Genomic DNA, 25,992 nt, shown 5'->3' on the forward strand with positions numbered 1-25,992 from the left:
ATGAGAGGTGCAGCATTTTAGAAACTATATTACGAAGAGGAAGCTCTGATCTCTCGCAGATTTCATTTCACAAAAACACTGTACACTGCCTTCATGTAAAGTTAGTTCAAAAAATCTCATGGCGTAACCGTTTCCTTCCATGCACTTCACGACCTTCCTAGATTCTCGTGCACCGTAAACCGCCAATTCAAAAATGGAGCAAACGAGCTCCACGAGTCTGTTGAGAACCAAGTCCGATCAGCTGGTGGAGGCGATCGCCGCCGCGAAGGGATCGGCGAGGGCGAGGCTTCCTCGGCTGTCGGCGGAGTTCGCCGTAGGAGCTCCGGAGAGCGTGAGAATGCTGTCCAGGAAGCCCAGCCGACGCCTGACGCCGCCTTCACCGGGCGGCGGCGGCGCGAATAACACTCACATCCGGAAGTCGAGAAGTGCTCAGATGAAACTGGATTTGGATGAGCTGAGCAGCGGCTCCGTTCTGAGCCGCGCCTCCAGCGCTAGCTTAGGCTTCTCCTTCACCGGATTTTCCGTACGCCCCGATGAGAGCGCCGATTCCAAGGCATTTAGCGATGATGAGAACTGTAAGTCCATTTCTTCTTCTTTTTTTTTCTTCATTTATTTATTTATCAATACCAATTAATTTTGCATATCTGCGTATTTATTTCTACCTTAAAATTTTACTTTTCTTCATTAACATCGCATCATGGTTTGCTAGCGTGAGTATGGCAAATTATATATGTTTGATCATAAGTTTATTATATTAAAAGTTTATTTTAAATAGTACATATTCAAGTAATATTTAATATGCCAAAAAAATTCTTCTGTATACTAATATATCAAGGCAAAAACTAGTGTAGGACCGTCTCACAAGTCTTAATCCGTGAGACGGGTTGAGTTAACATAATTTAGGTCATGACCAAAATTATGTCGACTTGACCCGTCTCACGGATTGACAGTTTCACACAAGTATTACTCATATATCAATGATTTAAGTATAATGGTTAAAAATACTTAAATACATGACTATTAACATAATAAAAAAATAAAAATAAAAAAATTAATTTATACCTACATTTGTAACTACAAAGTAGCATATTATATTGAACCTTAGGCATTGCTTTGTAAGAGCATCCCCAACAATGTATCTTGGTGTGATTTTTGAGGAATGAAGATTGATGTGGTGGAGAGAGGGAGATGAGAGGGAAGAGGTGAGATCTGAACCTACGAACCTAATTTTTCACATAATCCACCCACCCAAAAATAAAAGAAATTTGCCACCTTTCGCGTATAAGGTAGCTGCATAAACAGTCGCACCCTGACTGGGTGAATTAAACAACTATTTTACTTTTTTTTTATTAAAATTTTTTTTCCTCCCTCCCACTCTCCTAGTAACACCTAAAAATTTGTACTAAAAAATATCTAACGAGGATGCTCTAAGCATACTAAATTTTGAGTTTTTGACTAACTTAAAATTTAATTGCACTTATATTTCATTTGAAAAAAGAACAATTATCATTTTTTTTTCACGAATTTAAATCATTGTCGACTTCAATTTTGACTATATCAATTTTTTTTCAGTTTAAGTACATCCCTTTCTATGATAGTAGGGCCAAAATAATTGATAGGAACTTGAAAATTGTTCACTTAAATTGACAAAATTAATAAAATTGAAATTTAGCTAAAATTTGTGGAATCAAAATGCGTTTAATTTTCTTTTAAAAAAATAGTTTATTCACCAAAGTTGGATTAAAAAAAAAAAAAGAAGAAAATTAATACATCTTTCGCTTTTAAATCATTAATTGTTGATTTTTACACATCATGCTTTATCGCGATGCGCTGGACGGTAGCAACTAATTAATTAGCTAGTTATCATCCACGACTCCACGAGACTTGTCCCATGCAACTTCCTTTATCTTTTTCCTTCCCATCCCCACCGTGGAAATACTGCATGCGTTTCAGAAAATCACAATCACCCAACTGTCCTCTCAATTGTGAGGTCCTTATTACAAATTTGTGATTATTATTATTATTATTATTATTATTATTATTATTATTGTTGTTGTTGTTGTTGTTGTTCAGATATAGGTGAACTGTTACCGCCTCAAACCAACAAGGTCAATAGGTGTCGAACTTGTAATCTTATGACTACTAAGTCAATGACCTGACCTACTTGACTAATGACTAGGTTGCTCCTATTAATTTTCTTTTTTCGAAGGGGAGCTTATAAAATTTAAGAGTTTGTTTGCTGCAGATAAATTATTTAGTGCTTGCATCGGCGCGCTTAGCTTTCAGTAGAGAACATTTAAGAGAAGAGACCGAGGATGCTATTATTTTATATGTTGATACGTACATTTATTTACTCGTGTCCATAAAAACAAAATTTTGGTTTCAGTTTTAATTTGCTGGTTAGTGGTTATCACAATTTTATTGTGAACATATATATACCATTTTCAGCGGAAGATCTTGAAGCTGGTACGAAGAAGAAGAGGAGTATTCAAGCTGAACCTACCTTACCAATCTACCTCAAGGTCAAATCTCCTCAGCATTTAATTAAGCATTCATAGTAAAAATGTTTCTTCTTGGTTCCACAGTTGAGAATCATAGTACGTACATATATACCTTCACCTTATAAAATTCTAAAATATATATGCAGTTTACCGAGGTGAGCTACAAGATAGTAATTAAAGGAGTGACATTCACAGAGGAGAAAGATATTCTGAATGGAATCACTGGTGCAGTTGATCCTGGAGAAGTTTTGGCCCTCATGGGACCTTCTGGGTGTGGAAAAACTACTCTTTTGAGCCTCCTTGGAGGCAGGATAAGAGACCCCACTGCTGGTTCAATTACTTATAATCAACACCCCTACTCAAAGTTACTCAAAAGCAGGTAATGTTTGTGCAGGGGATTCATGATCTAAGTAATTTTATAAAAACAGATGGTTAAATTAAACTTACCTTGGCTTTGACAGGATTGGATTTGTGACTCAAGATGACATTCTGTTTCCTCACCTAACCGTGAAAGAGACGATGATATATGCGGCTCGACTGAGACTGCCTAGGACACTGGCAAAGGAGGAGAAGGATAAAAGAGCCATGGATGTCATATATGAGCTGGGACTAGATAGGTAAATGTATATGTTGTTGGGAAGCCATGAAATTAAAGCATGATTTGTGTTATTAGGAATAACTCAGAAGAAGTTTGATGATGTTATATATATATATATATATTATTGTGTATGTTACAGGTGCCAAGACACAATGATTGGAGGGTCCTTTGTTAGGGGAGTTTCAGGGGGAGAAAGAAAGCGTGTGTGCATTGGAAATGAGATAATAATCAACCCATCTCTCTTGTTCCTGGATGAACCCACCTCTGGGCTAGATTCCACAACAGCTTTAAGGATTGTTGACATATTACATGAAATAGCTGAGGTATTCTGTTGAGCATATATAATATATAAACATAAATGTGCAATTCAAGTATCAGCTTAGGCTTTTAGTTGAGATGGAGCACATGCTTCAATTATTCAATTCAATTCAATTCTCCGATCTGATCAGATCAGATCCCTTTTTATATTGCTTAATTATATATATATATATGTTTACCATTCTTATCCAATCATCAGGCAGGGAAAACAGTGATAACTACCATTCACCAGCCATCAAGCAGACTCTTCCACAAGTTTGATAAGTTGATTCTTCTTGGTAAAGGAAGCTTGCTTTATTATGGAAAGGCTTCTGAAGCAATGGCTTATTTCTCATCTATAGGATGTTCCCCTCTTATTGCAATGAATCCTGCAGAGTTCCTGCTAGATCTCGCGAATGGGAACATAAACGACGTTTCTGTTCCATCAGAATTAGATGATAAATTGCAAACCTGGAACTCTATGGAAGAACCAACAAGAAATAATAATGGAAAGCCATCACCAGCCATTGTGCATGAGGTAATTAATTTAACAAAACTCAATTTTTTCAACCCAGAAATCAGAAAATGATAGAGAAAAGAAGTTGTAATTAATCTTTGCTTTGACAGTATTTAGTAGGATGTTATGAGACAAGAGTGGCTGAAACCGAAAAGAAGAAGCTTCTGGCTCCTGTACCTGCTGAAGAAGAACTCAAGTCCAAAGTACGTTCCATGAAAAGGGAGTGGGGAGCAAGCTGGTCAGAACAATATGTCCTATTATTCCATAGGGGAATTAAGGAACGGTGGCATGATTATTTCAGCTGGTTGAGAATCACCCAAGTGATTGCCACTGCACTAATCTTGGGTATGCTCTGGTGGCAATCCGGGGGAGATAGCCCTTCCCAGCTGCAAGATCAGGTACAAACCTCTTGCCTTGCCCTTAGCTTGTGTGTTAAACATAATCTTTTGTTGGGCGGACCCAAGTCTAGCACCCGAGATGGTGTCTGGGGATTGTTGGGCGGAGACCAGTAAAGGTCAAGTCAGCACCTGCCCAACATCTCGAAAATGTGTGGCAGTATAAGCGCGTGCACAGACACATATCTCATTGAAGTGCGAAACAGGCTCCTGCGGACTAAAGGAATGCACGATAAGTACTACATTAATGCACAACTACTCCAGCTCTACGACTACTACACGAATGCACCTGCTACATGAATGAATTGAAACTACTACATGAATGTACTAAAATTACTATACGAATACAGGAATGCACCACACACACCAGCTCGCCTCTAGCATATCTCCAGTAGTTAATGTGCATTCATGTAGAATATACTGTGCATTCCTTCAAAAGTTTAGAGCTTGGCATTTGAAAGCAACTCTATATAGTACATATTTTGAGGCATAAGAGTGCATATATATGTGCAGGCAGGGTTGCTGTTCTTCATCGCAGTTTTCTGGGGATTCTTTCCTGTCTTCACAGCAATATTCACATTCCCTCAAGAAAAGGCTATGCTGAGCAAGGAGCGAGCAGCAGATATGTACAGATTAAGTGCATATTTTGCAGCCAGGACCACAAGTGACCTCCCACTTGATCTGCTCCTCCCACTCATCTTTCTTCTAGTCGTGTATTTCATGGCAGGGCTCAAACAGGATGCCTCTTCTTTCTTGTTAACTGCAGTCACTGTTTTCCTCTGTATTGTAGTAGCTCAAGTATGCCTCTTCTTCAAATACTATACCTCCTCCCATGAGAACCTGCAAACCAACATAAATGCACACAAGTGTCTACACAAATGCACAGAAACTAATCCAAGGGTAGAATGTATGCATTGTGCACTGGAATATGAGATTCTGTGCATTTATATAGACTCTTGTGTGCATTTATGTACAAGTTCGTAGGTTCTGGTTCTTAATGGAACATCATCCTCTATGTATATATTATTAAATATTCCCAGCAGTATGGCCTGACTAAATTAAGTGTTTGTGTAATTGCAGGGATTAGGATTAGCTATTGGAGCCACACTAATGGATTTGAAGAAGGCAACAACTCTGGCGTCTGTTACTGTCATGACCTTTATGTTGGCTGGAGGATACTTTATAAAGGTCAGTTGTCTTGTGATACCAAAAAAAAAAAAGAGGATTATATATCACCAAAATATGTAGTAGTCCATTCTCATTATATTATATATATATAGGAGTGGTAGGGTGTATATATGGTGTGTATAATAATGCAATTCCAATGTGCAGAAAGTACCAGGGTTCATAGTATGGCTGAGGGATCTTTCCTTCAACTATCACACATTCAAACTCCTTTTAAAGGTGCAATATGAACACAAAACAAGCTCAGTGAATGGTGTCCAAATAGACAGTGGCGTCAAAGAAGTGGGTGCCCTTGCAGCCATGGCGGTTGCCTATCGACTGTTGGCCTACATATCTTTGAGAAGAATGAAGCTTCAATGATATATATATATCTCGTAACCTAGCTAGCTAGTTTCTAATAAATGTATAGTAAATAACAATATTTCTAATCTCATCTCTTTCATTTTCGTACGGAACATATCACATGCTAATTTACTAATTAACGCTATCTTTCATTCAAATTTGTTGAAAGTAGACAAATCCTCTTCCTCACTACCTACATATTTTTGTATTTCTAATACTATTTTCATATTAATTCTTTTGTTTGTTGGTTTGGTACCCTAGCTAGATTGATGTTAGACGGCCTTCAGGTGCGAACTGCTCTTCTCTTGAAAATATCTGAGTATAGTAGTTGTGATGCAATTCTTCAGTAGTTTACAGATTCGCACTGGAAGACTGATGCAATTCATTGATTATTCTTGAGGCCGGTGATCTTGTTAAGGCAATCGTCGGTGACGCCGTCGATCCAGGCCTCGAACTTCTTGAACTCGGGATCGTCGTCGCCGTAAACCTGACGCATGCACTCCTTGCAGGTGTCGGCGTGGGAGGCCATGGCGCTGACGTCCACGTTGGCCTTGTAGAGGTTCCCGTCGTTCACGTCCTCCATCGTCTTCTTCATGGCGTTCATCGACAGCGCGTACGACTCCTTGCACGTGTTCAGGCAGTCCTTGGTTTCCGCGTCGGTGCCCGGGTCGGCCAGCCGCTTCTCGATCACGTCGTCGATGAAATTCTCCGTCTTCGTCATCGACTTCTGCATCGTCGATTGCACGAACATGTTCACCGCCGGCGTGTCCTTTACCGTCGGGACGCTCTTAAATGACCCCACGTCCAGACCCGTCGTGTCTCCGCCGGCGCCGGCGCCGGCGACGGTGACGGCGTTAGGGGCTTCGGAGGTGGGGCCAGGGGAGACATTTAAGGAGGTGGAAGAGGAGGATGCGGCGGCGTTTTGGTCGGAGTAGACAACATTGGGCGTGTCGGAGTTCGCTTGTGCGGCGTCGCCGGCGCGTGAAGAAGTAACGAGGAAGATGAAAATGGTGCAAATGAGGAGAAGGAATTGGGACGGAGGGGCCGCCATTATTGAGTATATTCCTACTCCTCTTCCTATATCATGTATAGGAAACTACAGTGGTGATATGATAAGTAGCAGCCTGATGAAGAAATTTGGAGATACAAAATTATAATTATTATACACTGTGAAGGGAAGAATAATAATAATTATTATTATATATATTATTGGAGATAGAAATTAAATGGCCCCTTGGGTACATATATATTGCTATGGCAGTAGAGGATGGTTGGTCATGCTTCTTATTTGCCAAATTACTCCTTGTTTAATGGGTCAAATGTTATTGTCGTTTAACCACAAGAATATGGATGATGGATGATGGATGATGGATTATTGGAAAGACTAAGAGTCCTGCCATACTTGAATAGAGAGAAATTTTACAGAACTTACATAACAAAAATTTTTATTTTAACCACCCACCATCTAGGACGTTGTGTGTACTGAAAAGAAGGATCCATAGCACATGGGCGCTCTCATGTAAGACAGACAAAATGTAATACTTATGGTGAAAAATACAATACTAATTAAGGATGTAAAAAATTTAGGGGAAATTTGATTAATTGATTGACAAAATTTTATTAATTATTTTTTTAATTGAAAATATTTCGGTTTTGTTTTTTTTTTTTTTTTGTTTTTAGTACTACTGACTCTGTTACAATGTAGTATCTGTTCATAACTACTTTCTCAATCTACTGAAGCGCAACGAGCCAAGAGTTGCCTCTCCCATCATACATGTGAGAGTGTTAATTGGGACACCGGATGCCAATTGACCACAAGGTCTTAATTACATGTGTGTATATATGTGTAATAGATACTTTGAGTAGGGTACTCAGTCAGGAGCATATCCCATCACTCAGAGCTTGTAGCCTTACCACACTACCCAAAAGACAGGAGGGGGCAGATTAGGAAATTAAACTTTATTAAGATCAAAATTTGTTAAATCTTTCATTTCTATTCCAAGGCAGATAAATCTTGTATAAATAGTTAAATACCTCTGGGGACACATTGAGAAGGGTTCAGAATCTAAAACTCATGCAGTAATTCTGTCAGTTTATTCTTTCATTCTCTCTTTAAAAATTGTTTAACGGTTATGTTGATCTACCGTTGGGATACCTCGTGGCCGTGAAACCAACAATATGTTTTAATTTCTTTTTATAATTCATAAATAATACTATTATATTAGTTTTTTCAAAATTTATCACTTATGCATTGATGTAATGATTATTTTGTGGTGTGAAATTATAAATTTACAAATTTTATTTATAAATATTAAGATTTTTAAAATTGGATTAAAATATTTCGATTAGTTAGTTAACTAACCGATTAACCATTTTTTTTTGTTAATTCAAAAATAAGAATTTTAGTTCGGTTAATGGTTAAAGCATTTAGAAATTTTAATAATTCAGTTTGGTTATTAACTGAATGAACTAATCATATATAAATGGCAAAAACTTGTGTGAGCCGTCTCACAGATTTTTATTCGTGAGACAGATCGGATAAGGATGAAATGTAATACTAATACTAGTAAATAGAATACTAAATCATGAATAAAGAATTACATTTCATCTTGACCCAATCCGTCTCACGGATAAAGATCCGTGAGTCGGTCTCACACAAGTGTGACCCTAAATAAATTGTTTGTTACTTATAAGAAAAATTATAATACTAACTAGAGATAAATTGATTGATTGTTACAGAGAAAGTGTAATATTTAAGAGAAAAATATAATATTTTTAAATTAAAATGTAATATTAGACCAAGCACAAAGAGCCAACGACTTATCACTTGAGAGGGCCACAACTATGCCGCTTGACCACAGGTCTTTGGGAACTTCAAGAGTCAGTTGTTAGAAAAAGTTTTAATACTTACATGGGAAAATATAATACTTATAAAAAAACTCGATCTATCTCACAGATGAAGATTTTGCCATAACACATAGCATATATAAACACGTTTAATGTACATCTTATTGTGTTTCATTAAAAAGGATGTGGAAATTATTGAATTTTGAGTATTAACTAGTGTTGCCATCCAATAGTGCAATTTTTGGAAATGAAGAATCTTACATTGTATAAATAATTTATTATTAACTTGTCAAGGTCTGATTGAGGATGGGACTCAAACCTAAAATTTTCCTTATAGAAAGCGAGGTGATGCATGTCATCAAAGGACAAGGTACTTAGCTATTAGGACTTATTACTTTATTAGTTATTATTGTGATTAACAAATTACAAATACATTAATGTATGTTTAAACTATCCAAATTAATTTTTATACACTTATTAAATTGTTTATATTAGTTTTTATTTAAATTTTAAAATTTGGCGGGCCGGCCTTTGTTAGGCACACCAAATTGGTGATATCTTTTTAGCTTGGTTTGCTCAGCTCTAACTATTGCTTAATTCAATTGTTAGTTTGATTGGATTATTACAATTTTGGAATGTGTTAGATTGATATATTCTCACATAAATTAAAATACAATATTTAATAGTAAAATAAACTGCGAGATAGTATGCATTTATGATCTCTCATATTTTGAAGCATTTTAATACGACTAAACCCAAATGAGAAAATTAATTTGTAATAATTTATTTCAAAATTAAAAGTAAGGAGTAGAACTTAACAGTGCAATAGTAATATTTTCCTTGTGAGAGGGTCAATCTGCGGCAATTTGTCTTAAAATTAAAGTACACCCAACTTATACATGTAGAACCATGTTACTTTTTTTTTTTTTAATTAGTTTTTTGATGAGTGTGAGGAATGAATGCATGCTCCAAGTACAATCATTTGGAATCTTATTTCTTTGATGGTAGAGTGCTAGGGCCTTGGAACGATATGTTTGCAAATATAGGCACTTTATCATTATTTGGGTATTCCTAGTCTAGATAATTAAATAGTGGCGTACAAGTAGCCCAATTAATGTTCGAATGATAGATTAACAGCACATTTGGTTCACCGAATAAATTTTGATGTAATAAGAATGCTATTCCATAAGGAATGGAATAGGCAAGAAATAGAATATGAATTGTATTCTATTGTTTGGTTCGTGGGATGAATAGACTTTAAGAATTATATTACAGTTTGGTTGGTTTAAAAAATAGAAATGAAATATGTTTTAAAAGACATAAATACCCTTATAAAACGTGTCATAAGGGTAAGAACTTAGGATCGACCCTTGATTATCATAATGTGGAATTTCATTAAATGTGGTGGACTCCTTGTGGGTATCAAACATCCGTCCTCTCGCCTAAGAGATCGTTGAATTACCATAATTTGCTCCTTCACAATTCTATTGGGCTGCCTTTTATGGGTGGGATAATTAACAGTTATTACAGTTGATTATGGCCTTGTTTGGCAATCAGTGGTTAGCGGATTGTGTTAGCGGTTAGCAAATAGCAGATTGTGTTAGCGATTTTTAAAAAGATGTTTGGTAAAATTAACTATTTAGATTAACAGTTAACATTAAAATGACCTAAAGGGTATACATATATTTCATATTAATAATAATAATAACAATAACAATAATGTTAAAAAATAAAAATAAAGATGAGCCGTTGCGACTCCCATTTGTTTCTCCACTTATCCCACATCTGTGGGAGAAGTGGGGAATAGAGCATTGAGGAAGGAGCCTCAAGCCTCCATGTTTTAATTGATTTGCCCATCCGCTGGGAAAGCGGATGGACATGCTTCTTAATTAAGGAGCTTATAGATAGTTTTTCTTTTATTTTTTTTAATTTTTTATAACAAATATGTTGATGGCGTTTTGGGCAAAGATCAACAATACAGCGTTTGCAATATTGGCGTTTTGGAGCAAACCGCTGGTATAAACTGCTATTTTACCAAATATTAATTTCGGCATTTTGACCTCGGTCAAAACATCGAAATGGCGGATCTATCAAAAATTTTGGTGGATCCGTCATTTACCAAAGACGCCCATATTTAACAATACTTTGAACTAAGTTGAAACCTTGAATTGGATCCTATAAGAAATCTCTAGGCCGGGAGAACACTAAGGGTGTGTTTGATTTGCACATGAGAATTGGAATCGAAATAGAATTCTTGGTAATGGTATGAGTTTTGGTGAAAGTATTTTGCATGTTTGGTAGTATGGTGGAATTGGAATTATTATCAATATTGATATTTGGTTATGTATGACCATATAATCGGAATAAAAGTTTTAAAAATACAAAAACAAAAAAGCAAGGCAATTGATCATGATCCTAATATACTTACATCCAAAGCATCAATATGAACAAAAAAAAAAAATCAAAAAATATAATCTAAAAGCACTAATCCAAATTTAAAAAGCATATTACCAATAAGATGGAATGAAACATTTTTTTAATTCGGGAATGTGTTGTTAATTGAATGGGTAATCAAATCTCATAATTGTGTTTTAAAAAGTTGTCAACTAAACACTAACTATAATTTTTATTGTCATGTAAACCCATGAACCAAACACACCCTAAACATTCAAATTAATTCTTAAATTGTATTATTGTACACAGTATATTATTAAATTCATCAATTCAAAATTGTATTATTGTATTATTGCACACGGTAATTTTTATTAAACAATCATATTCAAGAAGGTGATGAAAGATACGAAAGAAAAAGAAAATGCAGTACAAAACTACAAATGGTACGTCATCTTTTATCCTCAAATGGCCGCTAGCTTTGCCTTTCGGCGCCCAAAGAAATGTCATCAACTACACTATCATTTTTCTAACGTATTAATTAAATGTTATTTTAAAAAAATTGATTAATTGAAAAAAACATATTGAGAATTAAATAAAGATGAATGTGCAATCATATTAGTATTATTTTGAGTAATACTATCATCTTATTTTATACTTTTTAAATGCATTAATTGATCATTGATTTAATTATTTAGAATGCACAGAATGGTTATGAACATATATTATATTATAAAAGAGTCAGTAGTACTATATATAGAGGGTAGAGTTCCGAGATCATTTGTTTAGGTAAAATCGTGAGATCAGATCTTGTGCATCCATGTAATATCTTTTAATGGTCTAGATTGATTGACACACACACTCTATTCGCACACATTTAATCACCGTTCGCACACACTTCAACATGAAATCTTAATCAATCTAGACTATTAAAATAATTTGAGATCAAATCTTGACGTACATCAATCTAAAAAATTTTAATGGTCTAGATTGTTTGACACTTACTCCGTTCGCACACATTTAATCACCGTTCGCACACACTTAATCACCGTTCGCACACATTTTATCACCGTTCCGTAAGCTCCAGGCTTGTCGTATATCATTTTGCGACGAAAATAATCCGTCGCAAGCGGTAGCGATAGAAAACGGCAATTGAATTTTTCATTGCAAAGTAGGCAACGGAAATCATTTCGTAGTGAGTCCATCGCAATTTAGGTGACGGAAATATTTTCTTCTGTCGCCATCGCTTGAGAAAATATATTGTCACGAAACTTATGAAGATGTTCATTATGGGTAGTATATTTTTTTTTTGTTTAGAAAATTGATAAATATTTAACTTTCAAACTATGTTATGTTATTGACTTTTGCTATCAAACTTGTGAAAATGTGTTATCAATTTGTTTTGCGGTCAAATTTATGAAATGTTTTTGTTATGTTTATAAGTTTTGTAAAGTAAGTTTTATTTGTTTTTATGCAGGTATGGATTATAATGATATGCAACTTAAACAACTTCTTCTATATAATGAACAATATTTCCAATATCAAGAGTATTTCAAAAAATGATGACAAATTTTGGGATTTGGTGATATGTGCAACTAGTTATATGTGTTTATATTTTTTGAATCATATATATAAAGAATTGTATATGACTTTGTATTTAACAGAAGAAAGATGGATAGATGAATTATTAAATGGTTATGAAAAATGGTGTTTTAACACCTTTAGAATGATGAAAAATATATTTTGTCAACTATGTGTTTTTTTTTTAAAAGTATGGTTTAAGGTCCTCAAGTAGGATGTTGATATCGGAGAAAATGGATTTATTTGTATATGTACTTAGTAGGGGTACTCCTAATTGAGATACTCGAGTGTTTTCAACATTTAGGTGAAACTATGAGTATAATTTTTAAAGAAGTTTTGAATGTTATGGATAGCTTTTCAACATATATGTCACTTTTTAAGGTATTTGAGTATGTTGCTCACCACATTTTGGAATTACTACTACTATTATTATTATTATTATTATTATTATTATTATGATTGACTATAATATCATATGTTTTATATTATATTAGGATTGCATTGGAGCTACAGATAGTACACATATTGCAATAATTGTACTTGAGAAGGATAAAATGCGTTATAGAGGAAGGAAAGAGATACCAACTACAAATGTCTCAGCAGCATATAACTTTGATTTGCTATTCATTTATGCTTTAATAAGATAGGAGGGATCGGCTCATGATTCTCGCATTTTTCTTAACATGATCAATGATTCAACTCTTAATTTTTCAATGACCCCACTAGGTAGTTTTATATGTGCACAGGAGAGAAATAAGAACGATCCACAGCCATCCACGTGTCTAGATCAACGAATCAGATGTAATTTTAAAAAACGACGCAGTGGCATTTTCGTAAATAACTCAAACTTTGGTGCAAGTAAATGTGTTATAAGTGCAAGTAGTTGGTGCACATTTGCAAGTAAAATCACTTACAAGTGCACCTATTTTCACTTACAAGTGCAAGTAATTTACCTTCTTAACATTCGTGCCCCTAGGTGCAACTAATTATATCATTAGGTGCAACTAGTTATAACGTTAGGTGTACTTAGTATTGATACTCAATGTACATTTTACTTGCACATGTAATACATTTTACATGCACTTGTGCACCTATTTTCACTTACAATGCAAGTAATTTACCTTGTTAACATTCATGCATCTAAATGCACATAGATATAACCTTAGGTGCAACTACATCTGGACACGTGGCGTGCTGCGAACCGTTCTCAGTTCTCTCCTAGGCAATGCATTGCCCCAGACAAAGGTTACCCAAAAAGAGAAGGGCATTTGACACATTATTACCTCAAGAAAAGGTATCATCAATCGGAGTTCTGTGGGGCAAATTCAAGGGGGATCTAGAGAAGTAGTATTTAATCGAGCTCGTTCATCATTAAAAAGGTTGTATAGAGAGGGCTTTTGGTGTTCTTAAAGCTCGATGGGATATTTTGCAAAAAAACACACCAAGATAATCATTAATGGATAAAAAAAGGATAATTTATTCATGTTTTAAACTACACAACTATATTTAAAAAAAGTAAGATTGGAGACCTAGCTTCTAAAGTCATTGACGAAGATCTTAAATTCATACCTCCTGATATTTTTAAAGATGTTGAAGTTAATTTTGCTCAAGGTAAAGAAGAAATGAGAACTCAAGAGATGACAACTATTCGCGATGACATTGCTTCAAGTTTGATACTAGCTAGACGTTGTTGTTAGACTTATTTTAATATCATAATTATTTATTATGATATAGACTTATTTTATTCAATTTGAAATGTATTGTTCATTTGAATTAATATTTTTTGTTATATTGTTATTTAGCCACTTTTTAAAATATTAAATATATGGATAATTTATATTTTCTAAATGGTTATAAAAACATTATTACCAATAACAAAAAAGAACATTAATATCCTTATATGTCCTTTTAGATGTTAACCGCTGTTGGGAAAATCTTACTACCTATGACAAATGAAAATCACAAAACTAGCAGGTGCACAAATACGGGATAATACAGAATAGCCCAAACCCACGGCAAAATAATCTTCATTACTGCCTACATACGCCGAAGAAAAAAGGGTAGACAAAGGTCTTTTTTGGCAATCATCGGTTAGCGAATTGTGTTAGCGGATAACAGATAGTGGATTGTGTCAGAAGGTTTGACCGGCAGATTGTATTAGTGATTTGTAAAGAAATGTTTGGTAAAATTAACTGTTTACTATTAACGGTTGATGTGTAACAAAACTTATTTGGACATTGCTATAATAACAATAATAATATTATCATTATTAATAAAAATAATAATAACAATAATAATATATTACTATTATTATTATTGTTATTGTTAATGTTGAAAAACTATTTTAAAAAAACGATACAAAGGAGAGCCAATTACTATGTTGTCCCACATCGGTGGGAGAAAAATAAGGGGCCTTGATGCTCCTTTATAAAAGGAGCCTCAAGGCCCCTTATTTTTTTCTCCCCATGCAATGTTGTCTCCCATCAAATGGGAAGGAGAAACAAGCCTCAAGTTTCCTCAATAAATAAGTAGATTTGAGGCATAAATAACAGTTTAGGGTTGTTTACTTTATTTCTCTATTTTTTCTTTTATATAGTTTTCTTTCTCCATTCCTCCAATTTTCATTTCTGCATTCCTCCATTTTTTTTATTTCTCTAATTTTTTGATTTTATTAAATACAATAATAATAATAATAATAATAATAATAATAATAAAATTTGATAGTTGAAGGATCATGGGTAATTAACATGGACTATATGGACCACTTGATGATATTAACTAATGATAATAAAAACAACAACAACAACAACAATAATAATAATAATAGTAATATTTTAATAATAACAATAACAATAACAACAATAATAATAGTAATAATAATAGGAATTTAATAATAATAATAATAATAATAATAATAATAATAAAAATAACAACAACATTAATAGTAGTAATAATTTAATAATAATAACAACAACAACAAATCTGAAGAAGAAGTGTCAGAGTCAAAATGGAGCTAGTAGGATTTGAACCTGGGACATCAAGGTCAGCAAGCACTATTCACCTGTGTGTTCTATTTCTCCATTTGGAGAAGTTGATTTATGAATTTTCCAAACAACAACAACAAATCTGAAGAAGAAGTGTCAGAGTCAAAATGGAGCTAGTAGGATTTGAACATGGGACATCAAGGTCAGCAAGCACTATTCACCTGTGTGTTCTCTCCAATTTTCTATTTTTTTTTGAAAAATCCTCCATTTCTCCACTTTGGTAAACAACCCCTTAATTTTTTTTAAATTGTAATTATAACGGCATTTTGGAGAAGACATCTCTTACCCCAAAATGCCAAAGCCCAAATACTGCTATTTGTAGCGTTTGGGTTTCAGCGGTTCGGAGCAAAAACGCTACTGAGATCCGCCATTTACCAAACAAGCCCAAAGAAGCAAAGGAATTGTTTCGCCCGCGCCTACTGCCTCTCTACCGTGTGTAATCCATCCATAACCCCTAATATATAGGATATATTAAATCCCCCCCCCCCCAACTATGTGGAAGATATCACCATCCCGGCGATAGAGCAACAAACCTCAATTGACCTAACTTTCATTGGTCCACACATATCAAAATGTATCAACTCAAGTTGCTCTGACCTCTTTGAAGAAGGATGACTCATGAAACAAACCCTTCTCTGTTTTCAAGCCAAGTAGTGAACACATATGTCCAATCTAGCCTTCTTTACCCAGAAAGCTTAATCTTCTTGGCAAGGTAATCAATCACCTTCACATTCATGTGGCCAAGTTGTTTATGCAAGAATTATGAAGCACATTCTTTTGTTGCAACATTCATTGAACCACCTGAAATAGAGCTTTATAAATAGTACAAGTTATAAGACTTGATACCTCGTGCAACAACTCGTGAGCCTTTAGTGATTTTCCAAAGTGCATCACAAAAAAAAATAGCAGAAACCATCCTCATCAAGTTTTCGTGTAGAAATAAAATTCAATTTGATATCATATGCATGCTTGACATTTTTAAGTACCAACTTTGCACCATTTCTTGTCTCAAGACAAATTGTACTAGTAACAATCACCTTCACCTGACCATCATCACTCATTTTTAGCTCTCCAAAGTCACCTGGAGTATATGAAGTAAAGAATTCCTTACTTGGTGTAACATGGTAGGCTGCACTTGAATCCACAATCCAAGTTGTCTCATGGCATGCAACGTTGATGGCGTTCTTATCACAAGCAACAAGTAAATTTGCTCCAGCTATAGCAACTGGGTTCTCAGTGTCATCATCTTCATTGTCTTGCTTCTTGTCCCTTTTCAACTTGAAGCAATATTTTTTATGTTTCCTTTCTTGCCACAATAATGACATTCAATATCTCTACCCTTCTAACCCTTTTGCTTGTTTTTCCCCCTTATCATCTGTAACCAAAATATCTGACTGAGAAGTGGAGGTGTATTGAGATCTTCTTCTTGCTTCTTCATTCAAGATGTCACTCTTGACATACTCTATGGTCACAACACCGTTGGGAGCATAATTAGTCAAAGAAACTCGAAATATTTCTCAAGAATCAAGTCGAGTGTTAAGCAACCAGAGACCACCTCATCCTCAAATTTGATGTCTATGTTAAACAACTGATCAATAACACTCTAAAAATAATTAACATGATCATTGATCAATATACCTTCCATGTATCTTATATTCATTAATTGCTTCAACAAAAACAACTTGTTATTGCTTGTCTTGGAAGCATACAAGGTCTCAAGTTTATCCCATAGGATTCTGGCATGTGTCTCATTAATAATGTGGTTCAAAACATTATCTTCAACCCATTCTCGAATATAACCACAAACTTCTTGCTGCTCAAAGTCTCACTCGTCTGACATCTTTTTTGGCTTTGCACTTACCAACACTGGTAGATGTAATCGCTTCACAAACAAGAGATCTTCATCTTGGTCTTCCAAATGTGATAATTCCTACCGTCCAAATGTACCATATTACTCGTATTTGCCTCCATGCCAAATTTTCTCAATCAACAGCTAGGGCTTTGATATCACTTTGTTGGGAAAAATCTCATTGCCTGTGATAAATGAAAATTGCAAAACTGACAGGTACAAATACGAGATAATACACAATAGTCCAAAAATAAATATCAACACAAGAGACACATGATTTACGTGAAAAACCCCAAATCGAGAAAAACTACGGGACCACCACCAACAAAATTTCCACTATAACAAATCTCAGGTGCAAAGTTTAGGCTATCACACGAGTCATACTTCCAAAAATCATCAAATACACCAACTCTAAGCCAAAGACATCTATTCCGATTCACATGCTAAAAAGAAATACTGATTCATACTTAAAATATTTAACCATCACGAGTAAGATGAAAATAATACAAATAGTACGAGAATGCCCAAAAGATGCCTGGAACAAACAAGCTCACCCTTACAAATATTTTATGAAGAAAAAACCCAAGAAGTTGGCAACCCACGACAAAACTGAGACAATTGCTTACACATAATATAATAGCTACAGGTACAAAAACGGTCAACTACATGATCAAAATATGTAACTACAGATACAAAATTTAAATATTATTTTTGGACCACGGTCTACCATACAAGGTAGATCCTATAATTTGCCATGCTTCAATTAAGCGGTCTCGAAAAAATAACAACTTAAAAAAAGATAAATTACAGGTCTCTTGGTGATCAGGTAGCGGGGGTACGTACAGAGTACAGACCATCTTTAAATTCCCCTGAAAAGCCTCTCCCCTCTCTCTCTCCTTCTCCCAATATTCCACACCAGTCATCTTCTTCCTTCACTGCTGGTCTATAGCTTTTTCTCTTGGACCATTAAAAATATATTAGCGGATAAGCACAAAAAACTGGTACCCACCCAGGTCGGGTTCGTTCCCTCATATTTCCCTGCTTTTTTTCAATTTGGGACTTCCTATTTTATCCATACCTTAGCTTCCATCTTTCGCCGTCGCACTCTACCTCCGATCCGCGGCCGTAGAGACCGTTTCTTTGTTTATCCCTAACCACAACTTCCCCAACGGTCTCCCCGTTAGTTAGGCCATCTCCAACCCTATACACCAAATTCTGCACCAAATTTCACACCAAAAGAATATTCCATCATATTCTTACACCAAATTTTTTTCATCTCCAACCCATTACACCAAATTTTACACCAAATGTTTATTTATTCAATAAAATAATTTGTTTTCTCATAAATTAAGACTTTTTATTATCAATAAATATTTTAATATAAAATATAATTATAATGCAAATATTATTTTATTCCAAAATAATAAATCATAAAACATCCATTACATTTAATTTTCATAATTACCATATTGTTCCCACATATGCTCAATTAATGCATCACGAAGCGCATAATGCGCTTCTTTATCTTTGATTTGCCTATGTCGAGCAAGAAACTCTTGAAAGATAATACTCTCATCCCTACTTATATCAACTTCAGGAGCCGGTGCTTCTCTCCAACTTTGTATATCTGCTTGCTCATCACGTTCATCTTCAATGATCATATTGTGCATTATGATGCATGATGACATTATATCGTGCAATACATGTTTATCCCAAAAACGTACAGGTCCCTTGACTATTGCAAATCGTGATTGGAGGACTCCAAATGCACGTTCTACGTCTTTTCTACATGCTTCTTGCATCATTGCAAATAACTTTTTCTTTGGTCCCCGAGGTTGATGAATAGTTTGTACCAGGGTTGAACATTTCGGATATATACCATCAGCTAGATAATATCTTGTATTGTACTCTTTCCCTTGAATAACATAATGAGCAGGAGGTGACGTACCATTTGCAATGTTTGCAAACAAATGAGATGCCTCCAACACATTAATATCATTATTCGACCCTGGTAAACCAAAATGTGCATGCCAAATCCACAAATCATAATCAGCTACGGCCTCGAGAATAATAGTTGGTTCTCGACTACGCCCAGCATATTGTCCGGCCCAAGCTGTTGGACAATTTTTCCAAGTCCAATGCATGCAATCTAAACTCCCAAGCATCCCTGGAAATCCACGCCTCTCCCCAATTTCAAGCAACCTTGCAACGTCATTATCATCAGGCGCTCTTAAATAGCGTTGTCCAAAGACCTCCACTACCGCTCGACAAAATCTCTTCAAACTTTCAATTGCTGTTGATTCCCCAATTTGAATATATTCATCTGTTGCATCTGCTGCTACTCCATAAGCCAAAATTCGAAATGCTGCTGTTAGTTTTTGTAAAGTAGACAAGACTAGTTTACCGATTTTATCTCTCCATTGCACAAAGTAGTTGTCGTGCTCTGCAACAGCGTTAGCAATTTGTAAGAACAAATTTCGACTCATTCGAAATCGTCTACGAAATATTGCCTCATTATATTTTTGATTTTCTGAAAAATAATCCGCATGTAATCTTCGATCACCATCTACACACTCACGGTGAGTCACTCTATGGCCAGGAATCGAACCTCCAATGCTTGGGTTGATAGCTTGAGTAGCCATAATCTCCAAACAGTAAGCCATGGCAGCGTTGTTTTGAGCATACGTACGTAGTAGTGCTTGTTGTTGTGATTGTATTGTAGCAATGATATCAACTTCATCCCTTTGTGAGGATTAAGATGGGTGTTCGGGAGAAGATGAAAAGAGGTGCGAGTGATTCATATCTCAGGATTGCTTTGGTGAAAGGATGAAAGATAGTTTGCATGTCATGCATTTATATATATGATATGATATATTCTCCAAATCTCAAAGACAGTTGTTTTCAACCGTTAGATTAGATCACATGCATCTTAGCCCTTAATTGGTATGCATATCCTTCCAACACACAATCCAATACCTGACATGTTATCTTTCCCAAATCCCAAAAGAAATCCAATACCTGACATGTTATCTTTCCCAAATCCCAAAAGAAATTGCTTTCAAGACATGTTATCTTTCCCAAATCCCAAAAGAAATTGCTTTCAATCGTTGGATTAGATCACATGCATCTTAGCCCTTAATTGGTATGCATATCCTTCCAACACACAATCCAATACCTGACATGTTATCTTTCCCAAATCCCAAAAGAAATTGCTTTCAACCGTTGGATTAGATCACATGCATCTTAGCCCTTAATTGGTATGCATATCTTTCCAACACACAATCCAATACCTGACATGTTATCTTTCCCAAATCCCAAAAGAAATTGCTTTCAACTGTTGGATTAGATCACATGCATCTTAGCCCTTTGAAGGATGTAATTTAGTGGGAGTGAAGGTGAAGTGTAAAACGAAGAGTCAAGACTCCCTGAATGTCGTGTCTCTCAAGGATGGCAAATGGGAACCGAATATGTGTGGCATTTAGGAAGTTGAAAGGTAAGAGTTACAAGAATCAAAGGTGGAGGTTTTGTACATGGTTGGTTGTGTAAGGTAAAAAGGATAGAAAATACAAAAGGTAAAAGGAAAGGGGTGCATGCCAAAGTTAAGCTAAAGGATTGATTATCATAGGTAGCTTGGAGTTGGGTTTCGGGACTGATCTAGGGAGTCACGGTCTTTGTATTGTGTGGCGTCACACTCAAACTCTCAATCCTCATTCTATTGAGGCATTTTATCGAACACCTTGCCTACCACTACTCTCGGATCTCATCCTTTCGGATTAAGAGCGGAGATATAGATGAGTTGGATTCGTGAGAGGCCGCTATCGCGCATACTTTCACTTCCACTCGGTTTACTAACTACCCCGGTCGGAAATAGAAGCAAAGATTGAACAACATCATCCATACATTCATCAATCATACTCCCACAATACCAAGATCATAAGATAATATATAAGCATCAATCCATAGATCAACAAGGGCACACACACCCAACTACTCTAATCTAACATAATAAACATAAATAGAAGCAATATAAACAAAGCAAGAAAGTAAAGATTCAAACTTTATATTAAAAGGAGAATGTTACCTAAAGGAAGCTTTAAATCTACATCATCATTTTCATCCTAATCTACTCTAATCTAAGGAGGAGTATTGGAATTCCTCCCCAAAGGGGAAGAATTTGGAAAAGAAAACTAAGATCTAAAGATTGGGGTGCCTCCTCCACCCCCAAAGGTCTGAAATAAGGAGCCTTATATAGGGGGAACAAAATAGGGGCAAGATAGACAAATTCCGCGCAGCAGAATTTTAGGGCTGATACAGGGGGCTCGACGCGAAGGCTCTTTTCCGCGATCTTTCCACATGCGTGGTGGAGGTCGTGGGGAGTTACTGGAATGTTTCCACGCCCCTCCACACGTGTGTGAGGCTTCGTGGGAGGCTCCTGCTTCATGGTTTCTCCATTTTCTGCTCCGTTTTGGCTGTAAAATAGCTAAAAAACATCTTCCAAGCTCTTCTTAGCGGTTTTGGTCACATTCGAGTCTTAACGCATGATATTCTTATGAAAGGGGTACTAAACCATACAATTATAGCCCTTAAATGACCCCTAAAATGAGCTATTCTTGGTGCTTATCACCCTTAATTGGTATGCATATCCTTCCAACACACAATCCAATACCTGACATGTTATCTTTCCCAAATCCCAAATGAAATTGCTTTCAATCGTTGGATTAGATCACATGCATCTTAGCCTTTAATTGGTATGCATATCTTTCTAACACACAATCCAATACCTGACATGTTATCTTTCCCAAATCCCAAAAGAAATTGCTTTCAACCGTTGGATTAGATCACATTCATCTTAGCCCTTAATTGGTATTTGCTTCGACTCTATATAATAGTGCTTTACCTCTTAATCAGAAACAACAACTCTTTGAATTCTCTTTGAAATCTCTATTCTATATTCCTCTCCATTCTCTTTGAAAAAATGTCCAAGGCACGCACAGTTCGAACTGCTTCATACTCTATTGAAGAAGATCAACTCCTTTGTCATGTGTATGTTGATATTTGCCAAGATAAAGTTACGGGTCATTATCAAGCCGGGGACGTATTTTGGACTCGCGTTATGAATGCTTATCATGAAGCACTACCAGCACATGTTGGAAACACTCGACCATTGAGGTCAATTCAGACCAGGATGCAAACTATAATGACAGCTGTCGCAAAATTAAGAGGATGTATTGTTCAGGTTGAGAACTTGAACCCAAGTGGTGCTTCAGAACAAGACATTGTGAGTATTTTGTCTTTATATATAAATTGTGAATATTTTGAACGTTTGTGTTATTTACTTACTTTAATTGTGGTTTATAACAGCTTGATAGGGCAAAAGAACTAATGGCACAAGATGCCAAATTTAAAAAAGGTTTTAAATTTGATCATGTATGGCCTATTGTTAAAGACTTGGAGAAATTCAAAGTTCCCTCAAGCAGAGAAGCAAGTATTGCAAGTCGAAAGCGAAGTTCTGACATTGAAGGATCAGAGTCACAAGGTGATAAGTCAATAGGTTCATCCTCTTTTTGCCTTAATTTAGACGATGATTTTGAAACCCAAGGCTTGAACAATGAACGTCCTACTGGGCGTAACAAGGAAAAAAAGAAGAAGAAAACATTTGCAGAATGTGATGAATATTTTGCAAAAGTCACAGAACATAATGAAAAGATCGAACAAATGTTCGAACATAGTCAAACTCAACTCCAAAAGAATTATGAGCTTGAAATGTTAAAAGCTCAAAATGAAGTAAGGCAATTAGAGTTGACGGAACTCCAAGAAGAGAACAAAATCATAAGTATAGATGCGAATTCCATCACAGATCCAATAAGGCGTGAGTGGGTCAGAAATACAGAACTACGAATTCACGCAAAGAGAACTCGTCAACCATTTGGAGGAGTAGAATCAAGTAGTCAGTTGAACCAATATTTTGATAATTTGGGAGGAAATGGTGCTGACCTTGGAGATTATTAAATTTAAGTATGTTTAAAGTAATTTTAGATGTAATTTGCTTTAATTTTGTTAAAATTATGCTTTATGTACTTTCATTTTTATTTAATCTATATTCAATATTAGTCTTGTTTTAATCGTCTTGTTGAGATCTTTCAAATAATATAATTTATTTTTAATAATATAAAATTTATATTTAACAATTTAACAAAATAAAGAAACACATTAAAATTAATGAAGGGCATAAAAGGAATACTAAATAAATGTAAAGGACATTTTTGGAAAAAAAAAAAGGTCACCACAATGGCGGATGGTGAACAGTAGATCACCAAAATTTTGGTGATCTACTGTTCACCATCCACCAAAATTTTGGTGTGTTGCCGCGCCCGTTGGAGATGAATCACACCAAATATTTTGCCGATTTGCTGCTTTACCGTCCCCCTTGGAGATGGTCTTAGTTTTATGTCCTTCATTTCCAATCTTTTAGATCCTCCTCCTCCTCATTGTCTACAGGAATAGGAATAGGAATACGTTCTAGTTCCGATTTCTATATCCCAGCCCGCCTTTAAATAATGACGAAGCGGGTCTCTCTCCGGTCGGCGCTCTCGGCTAGGGAGCCCTTGCTGAACCCCGGCCGGGACTCCTCCTCCGGCCCCGAGGGCGTCCGGAGGGCTCGCTTCGCGGAGGTGGCCGGAGGAACCACGGCGGATATCGCCGCCGTGTGCTGCTGCTGCCCCTGCGGCCTCGTGAATCTGGTGGTGCTCGCCGTCTATAAGCTCCCCGCCGGCATCTGCAGGAAGGCTATCCGCAGCAAGCGGCGCCGCAGGCTGATGAAGAGCGGCGATTGGCCCGTCAGGCACTGCAGCTGCGCCGACTCCGAGCTCCAAATCCACACCATTACCTCGCCGTCCGCCGTGGCCGCCGCCCTCGAGTCCGACAAAGAGGTCGTCGAGCTCGAGAAGGAAATGTGGGACCGCTTCTATGGCGCCGGGTTCTGGCGAAGCCCCTCTCAGAGGAGCGAGGTCTCTCAGATCAGTGGCATTTAACGGTAAAAGCTCCAAAAAAAAATGTCTAATACACAAAGTAAATTTTAATAATTCCTAAAAAAAAAAAAAACACAAAAAATACCGCAGTAAAAAAAAAAAAAAAAAAAATCTATCTGCTATGTAATTCTCGTGATTGTGTGTTGTAAAAAAGGGAGGATATTTATGAATATTCTTCTTTCTTTTTTTTTTTTCAAAAAAAACAAAAAACAAAATTTGTGATGTTGGTCGTCTAAATTTTTACTGCGTAGGTTATTTTCTTGCTATTTTTGCTATGATTTTATAAGGTTTGTAATTTACACAGTGATTTGGTTGTTGAAATGTTGTGATTTTTGTTGTATTGAATGTAACTTTATTATATATTATTATTATTATTATTAGTCAAATGTCGCATTTTATTGTATTATTATATGCTTTTTGGTGAACATTATATTATATAATAATGCAATTAAGAGGGGAAAAATCTTTTTATGGACGGCAAATCATGACTTTAGTGTAGGGTAACGTGTAGAAAAGTCCAGATAATTTTTTTTGAGAATGAAAAGTCCAGATAATTAAGATTTCATTAAGCTATAGTTTCTAGATGTGGATGTTTTGTTCATGAAATTCCTCACCTATTTATCAGATATTCAAGAAATTACATTTACTAAAACTTATTTCAATTAATAAGTATTTGATTCAGATTATAATTTTAGTTTGAAAAAATTGTAATTTATGCCCCTTCATAATATGTCAATTATCAATGTCACCTTTGAATTATTGTGGTGTAAATATTGCCCTTCAATTTTAAAAAACGGTACATATATTGCCCCTCCCATGGTGTAAATATTGCCCCTCCTTCGTTACGGGAGGGGCAATATATGTACCATTTTTTAAAATTGAGGGGCAACATTTACACCATTAATAATTCAGTGGTGATATTGATAATTGGTATATTATGGAGGGACAAAAATTACAATTTTCCCTTTTAATTTTTGATGCGACGTTGAATAACTACTTGGTTGCAATAATAAATATGATTCTTGACTCATGAGCTAGGTGGAAAGAGAAATAGATCGTGTTAAATATATTATTATGTTTTTATGATAATATTAATGGGTAAATGTTTATTTCTCGTGTGATTTCACTCCCTTTAGGTGAAAATATTTGATTGGTTTATTTTGGTTAGACGTCAGTCGAGTTGTCTGAGTTCATTCACTGTTTGATTCGAGATGTAACACTATGACTTATCATGAAAAGGTGTGATTAAATGATTAATTAGGCAAAGAACTGTATGATTAAGCATGATTAACTTATAGCAGTCACAAGATAGGTGGAGGTCGAACAATTTATGACAGACACGGTATGTTGGTATCCTCCTTAAGAGGGACGTAATGATCTCCCTAAAGCTAATATCTTTCAAAGTATCATCTCCCCT

General features: G+C 35.6%; 4 protein-coding genes across 5 annotated transcripts; 3 read left to right on the top strand and 1 right to left on the bottom strand.

Moving 5' to 3' along the window:
• LOC116024977 (ABC transporter G family member 22-like) lies at positions 1-6,006 on the top strand. Of its 2 annotated transcripts, XM_031266037.1 has the most exons (11): positions 1-575; positions 2,449-2,522; positions 2,648-2,880; positions 2,963-3,118; positions 3,239-3,422; positions 3,617-3,695; positions 3,792-3,934; positions 4,024-4,311; positions 4,822-5,106; positions 5,389-5,496; positions 5,641-6,006. In XM_031266037.1, the coding sequence occupies exons 1-11, from the start codon at positions 194-196 to the stop codon at positions 5,851-5,853; spliced, it is 2,145 nt and encodes a 714-aa protein (XP_031121897.1). In that variant the 5' UTR covers positions 1-193; the 3' UTR covers positions 5,854-6,006. The 2 variants fall into 2 exon arrangements, with proteins under 2 accessions (XP_031121897.1, XP_031121890.1); XM_031266030.1 differs by having other exon boundaries at positions 3,617-3,934.
• A 211-nt stretch (positions 6,007-6,217) lies between these two features.
• LOC116030698 lies at positions 6,218-6,886 on the bottom strand. The gene has a single exon (XM_031273049.1). It carries the CDS (start codon positions 6,884-6,886, stop codon positions 6,218-6,220), a length of 669 nt encoding a protein of 222 aa, XP_031128909.1.
• Positions 6,887-22,522: 15,636 nt separating this feature from the next.
• LOC116030790 lies at positions 22,523-23,556 on the top strand. Its single transcript, XM_031273160.1, has 2 exons — positions 22,523-22,825; positions 22,909-23,556. Exons 1-2 carry the CDS (start codon positions 22,523-22,525, stop codon positions 23,554-23,556), a joined length of 951 nt encoding a protein of 316 aa, XP_031129020.1.
• A 391-nt stretch (positions 23,557-23,947) lies between these two features.
• Positions 23,948-24,946, top strand: LOC115997321. The gene has a single exon (XM_031236866.1). It carries the CDS (start codon positions 24,105-24,107, stop codon positions 24,576-24,578), a length of 474 nt encoding a protein of 157 aa, XP_031092726.1. The 5' UTR covers positions 23,948-24,104; the 3' UTR covers positions 24,579-24,946.
• The last annotated feature ends 1,046 nt before the right edge of the window (positions 24,947-25,992 follow it).

This window comes from Ipomoea triloba, chromosome 1 (assembly GCF_003576645.1).
Source record: "Ipomoea triloba cultivar NCNSP0323 chromosome 1, ASM357664v1".
In the NCBI taxonomy this organism is placed as follows: Eukaryota; Viridiplantae; Streptophyta; class Magnoliopsida; order Solanales; family Convolvulaceae; genus Ipomoea; species Ipomoea triloba.